This window comes from Quercus robur, chromosome 4 (genome assembly GCF_932294415.1).
Source record: "Quercus robur chromosome 4, dhQueRobu3.1, whole genome shotgun sequence".
Classification (NCBI taxonomy): Eukaryota; Viridiplantae; Streptophyta; class Magnoliopsida; order Fagales; family Fagaceae; genus Quercus; species Quercus robur.
The window spans coordinates 40,062,943-40,078,183 of record NC_065537.1 but is presented as its reverse complement, the minus strand read 5'-3'; the positions used below and the strand labels follow the sequence as shown (position 1 = coordinate 40,078,183).

The 15,241-nt window shown below is 35.1% G+C and overlaps 2 protein-coding genes across 3 annotated transcripts in view; both read right to left on the bottom strand.

The window, feature by feature from the left end:
* Positions 1–15,241, bottom strand: part of LOC126721677 (protein PHLOEM PROTEIN 2-LIKE A1-like) — a 111,629-nt gene that overhangs the window by 4,819 nt on the left and 91,569 nt on the right. The gene's annotated exons all lie outside the window — the stretch shown is intronic.
* On the bottom strand, positions 6,228–12,058 carry LOC126721676 (putative disease resistance protein RGA3). The gene is made up of 4 exons (XM_050424726.1): positions 8,400–12,058; positions 7,969–8,114; positions 6,921–7,884; positions 6,228–6,679 (listed from the first exon to the last, which is right to left on the bottom strand). The coding sequence occupies exons 1-4, from the start codon at positions 11,875–11,877 to the stop codon at positions 6,663–6,665; spliced, it is 4,605 nt and encodes a 1,534-aa protein (XP_050280683.1). The 5' UTR covers positions 11,878–12,058; the 3' UTR covers positions 6,228–6,662.

Sequence of the window (15,241 nt, the reverse complement as noted above, 5' to 3'; positions counted from 1 at the left end):
TGATGGTGGTTCAAACTCAGGCTTGTTCGGATTTTGTTAGTCCTGCATCGGTGGGTCCATCAGCGCCGCCGTCAAGCTCAATCGTGGCGACACCGATATCGCTCTCAACTGGGCTGGTGGGCTCCACCATGCGAAGAAGTTTGAGGCTTCTGGGTTTTGCTACGTCTTTTATTTATTTATTTATTTTTATTTTTATTTTTTTTGGTAATTGGTTTTGTTACATCAGTGATATCGTGTTTGGCATTCTTGACCAAACAGAGTAATAAGATTCAGTTTCAGCATTTCTACAAATTAATCATATCAATGTTACAAGTTCATTTTCAAATAAGGGTAAATTTGTTTAATTAAATCATTTTCTCTCATTTCCATCATAATTTTAAAAACATCCAAACAAGAGGAATGACTAATTATTCCATTTCCCTTACTAATTTTAAAAACATCCAAATAAGGTGGAGGATAACCATTCCATTCTCCTCTCCTCCTACTACTCCCCTCCTCTCTACTCTTCTCCCTCTCTAAACTTCTAAACAGGCCATAAGTGCACATTTAGATTGCATTGAAAAGGAAAGCAAACACACGTCTGCGTTTTTTGTGTTGATCCCATGCACTGTTCATGAACCCGCAAGTACTTTTTTAAAAATAACTTTAAAACTGGATTTCACTGCACTATTCACACCTTTAAAAATTATTTTGCTACAATGTTTTCAATTTTTAGCAATAAGCAACCGACCTTAAATTAAAATATGTACATGTGAGATAAGTTTGGGGAAACTAATAGGATCTAAAATCCCTAAAATCAGTACTCCATCTCTTCTTCCTCGTCTCCATCCCTAAAATCCTTGAAGCTATAGACAGGAAAGTTACTTTGCTTACTTGTTTGAAGTTGATCTTGTTTGCTCAATTTCTCACAGATTATATATGCTGTTTGGTTGGGCGAAATAAAGCCATTATCCTATTTTAAGGAAAGGTAGGCGGTTAGCATGGTGTACAACATCTACACCAATGAGATCACAGGGATTTGTCATGGCCAATTCCAAGATTTTTTTTACAACTAAATATCAACTAAAAACTAAAAAGTAAATAAATTTAATCTGAGTTTTGGACCCAATAACTCAACCACTTTTTTATTTTTATTTTTTTGAGATAGCCACTAAAGTTTTAGATCTAAATTTCAATGTAACCAACGAAACGACGAAAACCAAAGAAGAGAGAGAAAGGAAAGGTTTCCAATCTTCCACCAACAAAATCAGATCTCTGACCCATTGCCAACGATTTTAAAGATTCAACGCCGCCGCCGTTGTGAGGAAGAATTTTGGTACCATCCATCTCTCAACACCGTGTGGAAGAGTTGAAGAAGAAAAGCTTTCTTGTGAGCTCAAAATCAGCGTCCCTAGAAAGCATTTGCTTTCCCTATACCCATCAAAACCCAGAACTTGGATGGGTACAAAACATCTTAAATTTCTTTATTTTTTGAGTTTTTCTTTTTTCCTTTTATTTTTAATTAATCTAGCAGTATATATGGCATCCTAGTTGGCATAAATATTAATATTTAAATATTATCGTTTGACACATCAGCTTTTTCCATCCAAAGGATAATGGCAAAGACTAAATTGACGCGACATTGAAAAGGTTAAGAACCAAATTAACACAATTGAAAGGTTAGGAACTAAATTGAAATATGATGTAAAGGATATTGACCAAATTTGTAATTTACCAAAAAAAAAAAAACTAACTAAGGCCCATGTGTGCCACACAATTTTGGTTTAAAACTTATAAAATATACTTCTTTGGTTAAAAACTTTGAGCATTCACATGAGCCATAAATTTAGTAACATGACTCTACAAAAAATTACTTTATCTATTTTATATTTTCACTATACAAAACACATAATAGCTAGTGCACAGACAAAAATAGTTGTGTGTTGTAGTTGTGGATTTTTTTTTTTGAGAGAGTTTCAGCTTATAGCATCTGCTTCTAATGATAGTTTTTTATCATCAGAAGAAGACACCATGAATTTTTCTTTTTTCCTTTTATTTTTAATTAATCTAGCAGTATATATGGCATCCTAGTTGGCATAAATATTAATATTTAAATATTATCGTTTGACACATCAGCTTTTTCCATCCAAGGGATAATGGCAAGGACTAAATTGACACGACATTGAAAAGGTTAAGAACCAAATTAACACAATTGAAAGGTTAGGAACTAAATTGAAATATGATGTAAAGGATATTGACCAAATTTGTAATTTACCAAAAAAAAAAAAACTAACTAAGGCCCATGTGTGCCACACAATTTTGGTTTAAAACTTATAAAATATACTTCTTTGGTTAAAAACTTTGAGCATTCACATGAGCCATAAATTTAGTAATATGACTCTACAAAAAATTACTTTATCTATTTTATATTTTCACTATACAAAACACATAATAGCTAGTGCACAGACAAAAATAGTTGTGTGTTGTAGCTGTGGATTTTTTTTTTTGAGAGAGTTTCAGCTTATAGCATCTGCTTCTAATGATAGTTTTTTATCATCAGAAGAAGATACCATGAATTTTTCTTTTTTCCTTTTATTTTTAATTAATCTAGCAGTATATATGGCATCCTAGTTGGCATAAATATTAATATTTAAATATTATCGTTTGACACATCAGCTTTTTCCATCCAATGGATAATGGCAAGGACTAAATTGACACGACATTGAAAAGGTTAAGAACCAAATTAACACAATTGAAAGGTTAGGAACTAAATTGAAATATGATGTAAAGGATATTGACCAAATTTGTAATTTACCAAAAAAAAAAAAAAACTAACTAAGGCCCATGTGTGCCACACAATTTTGGTTTAAAACTTATAAAATATACTTCTTAGGTTAAAAACTTTGAGCATTCACATGAGCCATAAATTTAGTAATATGACTCTACAAAAAATTACTTTATCTATTTTATATTTTCACTATACAAAACACATAATAGCTAGTGCACAGACAAAAATAGTTGTGTGTTGTAGCTGTGGATTTTTTTTTTTTTTGAGAGAGTTTCAGCTTATAACATCTGCTTCTAATGATAGTTTTTTATCATCAGAAGAAGATACCATTAGTTTTTGGTGTAGGCGGGATTGAACCTTAGATCTCTTATTCAACTATTAGAGACTTTACCAGTTAAGCTAACTGGAATCCACGACATAATTTTGTATTTGGTGGTACTAAAAATAACAATATGGTTTTTTAGCATCACCAATAATAATGCTCTAGAATATATAACATTTTTTTTTTGAGAGGAAGAATATATAACTTATTTGAGAAATAATGACTATAATGAAATATTAATCCATAACAGAGAACAAAGTTTTTCACCAAACTAGATTGGAGAATTTGAAGGGTTTTTCTCCAAACTAGTTTAGGGAGAAGAAACTTTATTTGAAGGAAAAATAAATTTTGGTGAGAAACTCTATAAACTTCTTATATATCTCCTTTTTTAGTATGAATTTTATAAATCTAACCGTTGAATTTCGTATTCTTTATATTTTTAACATACATATCAAATTTCATTCAAATAGGATGTTATTTACTATTCGATAAACTTATTTTTAATATACAATTTTAGATTATAAAAAATTGAAATTTTAACATTTGTTTGATGACATAGCAGTTGATATTTGATTTTCTTGAAATTTTGCAAGTATAAAGGATATAATAAGAATATGAAATTCATTGGTTAGATTTTCAAAATTCACACTCAATATAAAGATATATGGAGAATTTGAAGGGTTTTTCTCCAAACTAGTTTGGAGAGAAGAAACTTTATTCGAACGAAAAATAAATTTTTTCTTTTGATTTTTGATTTTAATAATAACTAGTCACGGATCCTACGTTGCACGGGATAATATACTTAGGATGGTCTCATTATTATTTTTTTCTTTTCAATTTATACTTATTTAATAAATAGTAACATAATTCATAATCATATTTTCACTCATTACAGGAACAATTACAAAATGTAATATATATATATATATATATATATAAATTTTGTTGTACCAAAATCAAAACAATACATTTTTTTCTCAAGAATTCAAAGGTAAGTTAGTGAAATATTAATTTTTTAATACAATTTATTTATAATATTTTGTATATCATTAAAAAGTATATATAATTTGGAAATTATTCTTTTAGTTTTAAACTAACTTTTTCAAACCCAATTTTTTCTACCATACAATCAAAAACACCAAGAAACATATCTTAAAAAATTAATAAAACTCAACAAACCTACAATTTAGAATAAATAAATAAATAAAGAAAAGGGAAAAATAAAAGATTGTAACCTTTTTTCCTTTTAAAAAAACCAAGTGTGCAATTCCAAAGGGGAAAAAAGTAGAGAATTTAAAAAGAAAAAAGAAAAAAGAAAAGAAGAAGAAGAAGTATTGTGTTAATGTTGTCATAATCTAATGTTACATCTAATCCAACATGTGAAAAATGAATAGTTAAATAAATAATTTCTAGCACAAAATTGAATTTATTTTCTTAAAAATCTCAAAGAATACACTAATAAGATAAGAAAGATGAAGAACAATATAAAATATTCGTAAATGCTTAAAACAATTACCCAAGCGAACAATTCACTACTAATTTGTTAAACAAAATATTTACAAACAGTGAAAGTAAATTGCATAAAGACCATTGTTTTCTACTACACTAACTATTTTTCATTAGCTTGTCTAGACTATTTTGTTGTTTTTCAAATAAATTAAAATCTAAAAACAACACAAAATTTGACATATTATAATATGATTTTCCTCAAATAAGATCAACAACAAAAAACCATTCATTAAAAAAATGAAACAAACACCATTCATTAAAAGTATTTAGTGTTGTAAAGAAAATGATAAAAAAAAAAAAAAAATTTACTTGCATCAAGGAATAAATATGAATTAGTCAACGATATTCAATCTAAGGTAATGATGCATGAAAAATAAAAATTTTTAACAAAATAATGAAAAAAGAGAGAGAGAGAGAGAGAGAGAGAGAGAGAGAGAGAGAGAATCTTTTTTGTATGGGAAATGTATGCAAAGAATAGAAGAGAGTGACAAATTTATAGTAAAAGGTTGGGAATAAGAAGAGTCAAAATAAAGGAAGATAAATGGGCAAAATAATATTTAAAGTTAAAACCACCCAAGGGGCAAAATAATATTTAAAAATTAAAATGCCCAAGAGGAATATATATAAACAACATTTTTATTTTGATTTTCCATTGATTTATTATTTAGTTATAACATCAAAATTAAAATAGATAAATATGTAAAGTTAAAACCGCCTAAAATGAATTTGTAAAGTCAATATTCTTTTATAATTAATATTATAAAAAATTAAAGGTAAAAATAAATATGAAAAAAGACTAATGGTGTGATCAATAATGTAAAAGTAGGTTAACAGAAATGTAACAATAATAAATGTTAGGTTTCAACTTTTAGATATATATAAATAGATTTATATGTACTTGTTTATGTTTGTTAACGTGTATTTCAATTCTGTTTATGTGTATTTCAATTATCAAGCTTGCCTGTATAACGTAAGGTGGCTTCTGAGAGTTCTGGGGTCGGACGATAGTAATTCGGCTTATTGCAATTTATGACTTAGAGCATCCCCAATAGGAGAACTAAACAAAAAATCCTCTTTATTTTTATAGAGTGAACCCACAAAACATCAATCCAACAGTCTCTCTAAACCTTAAATTTTTTTTTTGCTCATGTGCCGTAACTCTCCAGCCCTGAGATGGCCTACTGTAGATTAGCAACTGAATATCTTCTATTAAAAAATTCCAGCAACTCATTTTAATATCAGCTTTAAATAATCATTATTTCTTGTTTCAATTTCCAAATCTTATCTACAGAGCTGAGCTTTAGCCATAACGAGGAATAATTACCGAAGTGCATAGCTAACAAGCTTTGTTACTGAGGGTGAACTAAAAGTAGGCGCCCATATTAAATGGCAACAAAGTTTATGCAACTTTGAAAGTAACAATGATAATGGATAACTAAGAACTAAGAAGCAATTCGTAATTCTCAAAAAAATAGAGAGAAGCAATTCGTAAACCAGTGTATGACACCCAAAAAAAAAAAAAAAAAAAAAGGTTTTTAAGGAATTCTCTCAAGTTGGCTTCAGCTAACCTTATTTTAAAAATTAAAACAGTAAATATATAGTATTTAACACATAATTTGAAGACAGCAATACAATCTTTTTTCTTTTTCTTTTTGGAATGAGCTAGATTTTATTCAACAAACAGACAACATTATAAATAATAGGCAGCAAGCTGCAGACTGTACCGTCATCAAAACAAACATCCCCAGTCAGCTGCAGAACAGATTTAAAATTAAATTAAAAAAAAAAAAAAGCAATACCAATATTCAATCAAAAACAGAAAAAGGAATTCTCCAAAGGCCACACTGAATCCTATTTTGGATAGAATTCCTTATATTTCCACACAAGAACAACCTGTATCAGACGTCCTGCACAACAATTTGAACAATTTCAGCATGTAATCCTCTGTAATTCCTTCTAAGCTGCTGCTACTTAATTTTTTTTCATCATGAATAGCGTAATGTTCAATGTGCATAACTTCATTCATAACTCTATGTTCTGTTGGACCTGCACTATGATATGCTCCTAGGAGATGGTCATTCCTGCAACAAATGAAAGCAATCACCAATGAATTACTGGGCATTCTTGTTAATATTAAAAAAGAAACCCCTATGATTTTCTCAATTTTTCTTTTTTCTTCTTCATTGATTTTCACTGAAACTTCAGGTTCACATGTAGAGAAACTAATAGAAGTTCATTTAAGTATTCAGAAGAGTTTATAGTTCACATATAAGAATTTGTTGAGTTGATGAAATAGTAATTGGAAAAACAGAAAGTACTAACCTCCACTGCACGTAAGCGTCTCAAACTGTTTGTTGTAGTCTGACCATTTTTCTTCAATCTCCCTCTTGATCCTCTCAGCTTCCTTCTTCTCCTCCTCTGCCTTAGCTGCCACATCCATCTTTTCCTTCAGCTTCTTTCCATTGGTGTAGATCATTTTCTTCTCTTGCTTTCCCTTTCCTTTCTGTTTAGTCAAAGAATCTATTTTTTGTTTTAGCTCATTTATTTGTCCTTCAGCTCCAGAGATACTCTTTCCATCTGTTGACATTGTTTGCTTGTCATGCATGTGTTGTTCAGCCAGAGGGAAGGTGTCTACTTTCTTCTGTAGCTCATTGATCTGTGCTTCAGCCTTACTTATACTCATTTGAATTGTTGCCTCAACTGAATTGAGCTCCAAGAACTTTTGTTTATTTGCATCCAGTTGAAATGCTATCTCAGCCATAGGCTTGATCAGATTGGTGCACCTTTCAATGGTGTCATTGGCTTGGCAGTATCGACTTTTCAAAACTTTGAAGTCCTTTGAGAGTTGAAGCACTAGGAATTTCATTCCAACCGAGATGCCATCATTTTCATCCAAGTCACACAACAATTCTAATTCTGAATCTAAAGAAATGGAACGACCGGGATGGCATGCAGAAGAGAAGTCAGTTGCTAATACATTTTTTACTATGTCCAATGCCTTGTCTATGTCAGATTGACCTGGCCTGGTTTTCTGGGACTGCACATCAGTTATGACACTACTGGATGTAGATGGAGAAGTTTCAGATTTGGCTCCCAAGGAAGTGTAAAAGCGCTCCATATCATCGTCCTCATTGTCAATAGTTTCAGATGTTGGATTAGTTATGTTTTTCTCTTCTGGAACTTTCTTTGAGGCTGACCTAGGGACCAAATGAGTTTCTTGTACTTCTTCCTCATCTACTAGTTGTGGGAGACCTGATGCTTGTTTGTTGATTTCATTGGAAGAATCCTTCATGATAGATAAAACACAATGAGAAATTATTGTTAAAAGCAAAGGGAATTTTAAGATGATCAGATTGAAAAAGACGGTAACCTTTGTGGAACTTGATTTGCTTTGAGTTGATGGAATGGATTTTTTGGATCTGGTCTCTTCCTGTTCTGCTTTTGGTTCATTTAGATCCTCATCAACAGCTTTGTCCACATCAGTATCACTCCGATTGCCCTCTGTGGCAATGGCCCCTATTAAAAATGAGAATCAATAATGACTCAACCAAGATATTATTTACATCATGAGAATACACCTCTTCCCTATACTTTATTTTTTTTCAAGAGAACACCTCCAAAAGAAGGTAAACAGTTTATGAAACAGAGTGGAAAAAACCGATAAGGTAATGGATACAAAAACAAAAATTCAATGTCACATAGAGGTAGTTAGATGTGGGGACCTATATTCTCTCTCTCTCTCAACTAAGTGAGGCTTGAACTAGTAATTAGTAAAATGATATATACTATATGAAATCTAACCTCCAGAGCGTGGGAATCGACGATACCAAGCTGCTGCTGATGGTTTCTTCTTGGGCAAAGTTGTTGAAGAAACTTCAGGTAAGTCAATCTCCAGGTCAGGAATATGCATAACCTTTGGCCAATCTGGGCCTCCTCCATCCTCCTTTTGGCATCGCTCTGTCAACAGCTGACATCCATGTATTTGCAAATGTCGAAGAGAGCCTGGAAGCCCATCCTCAGGCAAGGAGTTGAGCTTGGGACAATCCTCAATGTAAAGGTCCTGAAGTGAAGGGAGGCTCTTCAGTATCTCCTTGGGGCCTAGAGACTGCAGAAGGGGGCATGAGCCAATACTCAAACACTCTAGTGTAGCAGGGAGCTCCTCGGTTAATGTCACAAGCATTGGACAATTTCGGACGGAGAGTTGTTTGAGAGATACCAAAGTTCGTAGTGACCCTTCTACATTCTCAGACAAAGACACCAAATCTTTGCAATCACGAATGTACAACGCCTTGAGGCCAGGAAGTTGGGGCCATTTTGGAAGTGAGTTGAGGTTTGAGATGCCAGAAATAACCAGCGAGTATAGAGAACTGGTATTTGGTATTGCCCTCACTAATGTTCCATCATGACATGAATCCAGTGCTAAATGCTGAAGACGTTGGGCAAACTGTGGTTGTGGGAAAGCAACTAATAACTCACACCCACTGATCTCCAACTTCTGTGGAGAAAAGTGTTGTGGCAATGCCTGCAGCTTGGGACAGCTTATTACATTCAGTTCCAACAATTTAAACCAAGACCCTTGGTGCCAACTTGAACGTTGGCCTTGATCATTTACAGCCACCCACGTTGTCAGTACTTCATGCCAATCCTCCAGAACAAGATTGTCAATAAGTTTTAGAAACATCAAACTTGGGGCCACTGGAAGAGCCTTTAGAGATGTGCAGCGCTTGATCTTCAAGGTTCTCAAACTTGGAAAGAACTTGGGTAGCTCCTTCAGTTTGGGGCAGTTGCTAAACTTTAGCCGTGAGAGGGAAGGACATTTGACCTCTGGCCATTTCTCCAACTCCAGCATACCTTTGATGTAGAGCAATTGAAGATTGGGTAGTTCACCTAGAGTGAGGATTTTGCAGTTTGTGCAATCATTCAAGGTAACACTGACCAAATTTTGGAGCCGCCCTTCCCTCATCCATGCTGGAAATTCCTTGCCCCTATAGTGACAAATTTGGAGCTCTTTGAGGTTTAAGTGAGGCTGTAGGCCTTCAAGTACACCTTTTTCAGCTGCTTCATCATGTGTATTGGAAACCCTGTCACTCCACTCAAACACCAACTTTCGAAGGTACTTCTTCTCGTTCAACTTAGCATCCCCAACACTAACTGCATTTTCTAGCTTTGAGACATGTAATTTTCCTGAGAGATATGCCAAGTTCTTCAGTTCTTCAATTCGATATCCCGTCTTGTGGCTAACCTGAAATGCATGCCAATCGTGCAAACAGGTTAAGTTCCCCACTTTTGGTGGCAGGATGGAGAACTTGACCCAGAATAAATCGTCGAGCTCCAGATGTCGCAAATTAACCAAGTTCCCAAGTTCCTTGGGCAATTCGAAAAGCCAAGGGCACCCCAAGAGTTTCAGTGTTTCCAAATTGTAGAGATTGCAAATAGTGTTGGGCAGAATCTTGATTTCTGTTTTAGAGAGGTCAAGGTAGCGTAACAACTTCAACTTTTCAATTGAGCTAGGCAATTCCAAAATCATACTTGAACTAAGATCCAAGGTCCGAATGTATTTCATTGTATGAAATACTTTCTCAAGGGCCTGACCAAAGTTTTTCAAGTAGTGACTAGGAAATAGAAGTGACCGCAGCTTACTAGCATTCTCGACAATTGTCAACATAGGCTGCTCAACATCTTTCCCAAGCAAGCTCACATGACGTGATTGTTCAGAGAAATTGTCTGAGTCTTTATCATTAACCAGACAACAATTGGGGCTTGAAATCGATTGTGCCAAGTCATGGATAAGATCATGCATGTTAAATATCTCCTTGACTTCAATGATCGAAATTTGAAAGAAAGACCTTATTAAGAGCTCATCAAAATATGCAATTCCAGTCTCCTCCTCCGTCTCTCGTCCTTGAGCTTGTATAAACCTTTGCGAAATCCAAAGCTTGACCAACTCTTCCTTGTGGAAAGTGTAGGCCTTTGGAAACAAGGAGCAGTAAGAAAAACAGCGCTTTAGATGAGAAGGTAGATGGTCATAGCTCAATTTCAAAATAGCCAAAATTTTGGGCTTGTCATTTCCAGAGTTCCGGTCCTCTATCTCCCATATTTCACTGCTTTGAATTTGCCGCCATTTGTTTACATCATCAACGCAACCACGCAAGAGACCTCCCATTGCCTTGACTGCCAATGGGAGACCTTTGCACTTCCTGACGATTTCTCTACCAATGTCTTCCAAATCTTTCAGCCTTTGGCTAGACAAACTGTCACCCTTAAATGCAATTTTTGCAAACAAGGACCAGCATTCCTCTTCAGGCAGATAGCTCAAAAGATGGGGAGGTTGTGTGCCTATGATATCCTTAACCTTGGTAATCCGACTTGTGACCAAGACTCGGCTTCCCTTTGCCCCTTGTTTCAAGAGATCCCTTAGGGGCTCCCATTCTAGATAATCCTCAGTCCAAACATCATCTAGAACAAGTAAGAAACGTTGTCCAACCAAGTATTCCAGAAGCCGGGACTGTAGGTGGCTTTTGGAGTTGTCATCCAATTTCATCTTGGAATGAAATTGTATCATTTCTTTGAGAATCCTGGTCAGGTCAAATTGGCTTGTGACACAGACCCACATTCTGGATTCGAAATGGCCAGATACCCTGTTGTCGTTGAAGACAAGCTGAGCAAGAGTTGTTTTACCCAAGCCCCCCATACCTATGATGGGAATCACGGAAACATCTCCTTCCTTATCGAATTCATTCGATAGCAGCATATGTGTTATCCTTTCTTTATCATTCTCCCTGCCAACAACATCTGACTTGTCCACAAAAAAGCCTGTGTAGTTCGGGCTCACAGTCTCTCCGCCATTAACCTTGATGTCGAGATGGAAATCTTCTTTTTGTTTGGCAATCCTATCGAATCTTTCTGAAAGCTTTTTGATTTTCTGAGCTGCATCACGTTTATAGGATGTTTTGCTTTTACTCGGAAGAGACCGGAATATACGCTCCTTCTGCTTTTGTTTCCAAAGATAAGCTTTTGTTGCAAAAGTATCCAATATGTCTTCAGCATCAGAAGCTGCCTCCTGGAGCTTTCCGAGCCAATCTTTCAGACGTGGATCATTCACTTGCTTGTTCTCCGCATCTTCAAACACAGCTTGGATACTAGTGAGCCGCCTTTTGAGGTTCTCTATATCTTCCTTGACGCCATGGACCAGAGAATACTCCTCCTTGATCAAGGAGGTAGTAGTCTTAATGATGAAATCTAGAATTGGTTTAGTTACAAGTGAAGTAGGATCAGCCATATATGGTTTGTTGTTATGATAGCTCAAAGGAAGAAGAAGAGGAAGAAAATGAAAATATTTCTATTGGGTCAGTAAGCCTGAGGATTAAAGGGTAAGCTTCTGTTCATTTGTTGTGTAAGACAATCAGAGGATGAATATATATATATATATATATTTCTATAGTCTCTCTAGAAGATTGACTAAACGGAAGAGACTTTTTTTTTTTTTTTGAGAAAGAAACTGATGGATTTTATTAATAAAATTCAACTACATCCAATTGTAAAATCGAACCAATATGAGATGGGACATCTTCCATCCGTACTTGAAAATCTGGTATGCATAATGCATTTTTAGCCAGACTATGAGCAACCTCATTGTCGTTTCTCTTAATGTGAGAATACAGCAATCCTTCTCTACGAACATGTGAAAACCTAATACAATGAAATAAACTTGCAAAATATTTAACATCACGACTAAGTAAACCAAATGATTCCAAAGATTGCGAATCTGCATTCAAAGCATTCATTGCAATCTCTAAAACTCCCTCTGGGGTGACATCTTCCAAACTCAGATCAGTATCAAACTGTAAATCCTTCGATATAGCCAAAGTTTCAAGCTCTATGACAGTTAGGGGGAGAGGGATGATTCCGACAATGTGTGCCAAGCCTTTTCCTTGGCATTCTCGGATGATCACTCCAATCCCTGCCCTATCTTCTTCTTGAAACAATGTATCGATATAATTTGTGCCTGAACCCTTCACAATTATATCAATAGTCGATCTCCAAAACAACACTAATCCACCTCCCATATCCAAAACAACATCCACAGAATTTTGTTCCCGGAAAATCGCATCATCAGAGTTCACCTTCAAGATCGACCATGGAGGTGGTTTCCAAATGGCACGGTGTGGAGGTTGATTGGACTGATCTGGCTCATTACCCTTCGTTGTTGTTGTTGCACTTTTTTCCTTGTTTGGAATATTGACCATATTAAACACTTGCTGTTGGGATTGCTGGGAATTAGAGTTAATAGGAGCAATAGTTGGTGAGCTGTCATCATTCCCCGCATTTAATTGATCATGTTGTTTTCCCCGTGTTGCCCTACTGCCAGCCTGGCTAGCTCTCTCCCTCTCATCAGACACGGTTTGATTGACTGGAGAAATTGAGTGGGAATTAATTACATCAAATTTAATTCCCTTAATTTCAGCGTTTTCCCCATACGTATTTAAAGCCTCATCATTTCCCCTTATTTGTAAATCAAATAAGTCAGCCTCTGAAACCGAATTAGGAACTGAAAATTCGGACTCCAAAGTAACTCCCTCATTATTAGGAGCATTAATAGGAGGTAATAAGGAGTCCGAAAGCTGTTGGATTCCCTGAATTGGTTGTAACGTGTCTGCCACTTCCACGCAATTAATTTCCTGCGCCTCACCCTCTTTATTGCCTTCAACGGTCTGTAACGTCTCACCATCAATGGTCTTTAGTGCCACATCATCATCGCCCCCTTCTGTCATCCCCTCTGCTGGCTGCACCACCACCGAACCTGCCTCCCCCTCTCTCACCGAAGCGCTTGACTGCGGCTGAACACCATGGAATTGTGCTGCCATGATGAACTCACCCAGTTGTTGACCTCTTTGAAGTACAAAACTCGTAATCTCCCTCTCTGATAGAGTAAAGTGACTCCATTTTTCTAGTAAGTCCTCCATACCAGTGATAGGTAAAGAGCAAACCAACTGTGTTTCCCTACAACCCCAAAAAAACAGAACCCCACTAGCTCTAAAGGTAACCTGTTACCTTAGAGATACAAACTCTCCTTCGTTAGAAGGGACAAAAACACATCTACTGCCTAGGGGAAGAGAGCAAGCTCACTTCCTAAGACAAAGAGACTCTGTATCAAATCAACGGAAGAGACTTGGAAATGGAAATTTCTCCAATGCTTCAGAACAACGGTCCAATTGGAACAATGGCCTCAGGAGCATGTATTAGAACCCTGACGTTTCAATGCACAAGAGTCTACTATTGGTTACGTGTTATAATCCTGACGGTTCAAATTAGTAACATATGTATCTTTGGCCGTGTGTCATAATCCTGGCGGTTCCCAATCTTGACATATGTACCTTCTACAGCGACTGGCTCATTGCACGAATCCAAGCTAAGTCCGCAAAAAAATATTATTCTATTTATTATAGCTACCCAAACTTGACCGGAGGTCTTCTCAAGAAAAAAGAAAAAAAAAAAAAAAAAAAAAATATAAACGATAAGATCAGTAAACAGAAACTAATAATAATAATAAATTAAGATTAGAGTTAAGAAAAGTATTACCTTTGAGGAGGCCTACGACATTGATGTATGTAGGTGTAAGCATAGGAAGGACAAATATTTGTCCTTGGGAATGATTTGTGTGTGAATGGTTTGTGGAGGTCATGGCGAGTTTCATGGCGGCCATGGCGTTGAAGCACAGTGGAGCTGCTGGTGGTTGGGAATTTGGTTTACTTCTAGGACTGAGGACTTTTTATAAATGAAGATTTCTTTTTGTTAAATACACAATGACCACTACTAATGAGTTTTAATTTCTACATTTTATTTAATTAGTGGATAATGTGATAATTTTTCATTAAAATAAAAGGAGATTCCAGTAAAAAAAATAAAATAAAGGTAAACCAAACTCGATGGTTGGAGTGAGATGTCTTGGGAGTTGGGAGATTCCATTTAGGTGTTTTTTGTTTTTTAAAATTATTTATTTTAACCTAATTATTATATGTAATTCAATAGCTGAGACTTGAGAGTTTCTTTATTCGTTTATACTAAAAAATATAAATTATATATTTTACGTTACTAAAAACTGTTTTATCTATTTTACATCACCACTTTAATAGTACATAGGTGCATTTCATTCTTTATTTTTGCATTTTAGAAAAGAATATTAGAATTTATTTTTGCATGTTAGCTACAGCGAAATCTATTTTTATACATTACTCTAGGAAAAATGCATTTGTTATAGTAATATGCATGTGATGACATGGATGTGTTTTTAAAGTTTTTTGGCTATGCAAAATGCATTTTGCATTATCCAATGGCAATGCTTTGAAGGAAAGGGGATTTGAATATGAATATCTCCGTTGAAAACATCAGAAGATTTCAACGAATTAAACTACAAATTTTTTGACTAATAAGTAGGGCTGTCCAACGGGTCCAGGACCTGACTAGACCGACCGAATCCGACCGACCTGAAGCCCATGATCGGTCGGGTTTGGGTCCTTCTCTAAGAAAACCTGAATATTCGGTTTGGGTAGCGGGTTAAGGGTTTAAAAACCCATATAACCTGACTCGACCGAAAGTTTTAGAGTAATATATATATTTCTCGATTCTTTTGAGGTGAGCACATG

Bases quoted from the DNA above. Each gene is read 5' to 3' on its own strand.
- LOC126721676 (XM_050424726.1), bottom strand. From the start codon at position 11,877: ATGGCTGATCCTACTTCACTTGTAACTAAACCAATTCTAGATTTCATC. The intron at 8,115-8,399 runs GTTAGATTTCAT...CATTTTTAATAG, and splicing joins TCGATTCCCACGCTCTGGAG to GGGCCATTGCCACAGAGGGC. The intron at 7,885-7,968 runs GTTACCGTCTTT...TCTATCATGAAG, and splicing joins GCAAATCAAGTTCCACAAAG to GATTCTTCCAATGAAATCAA.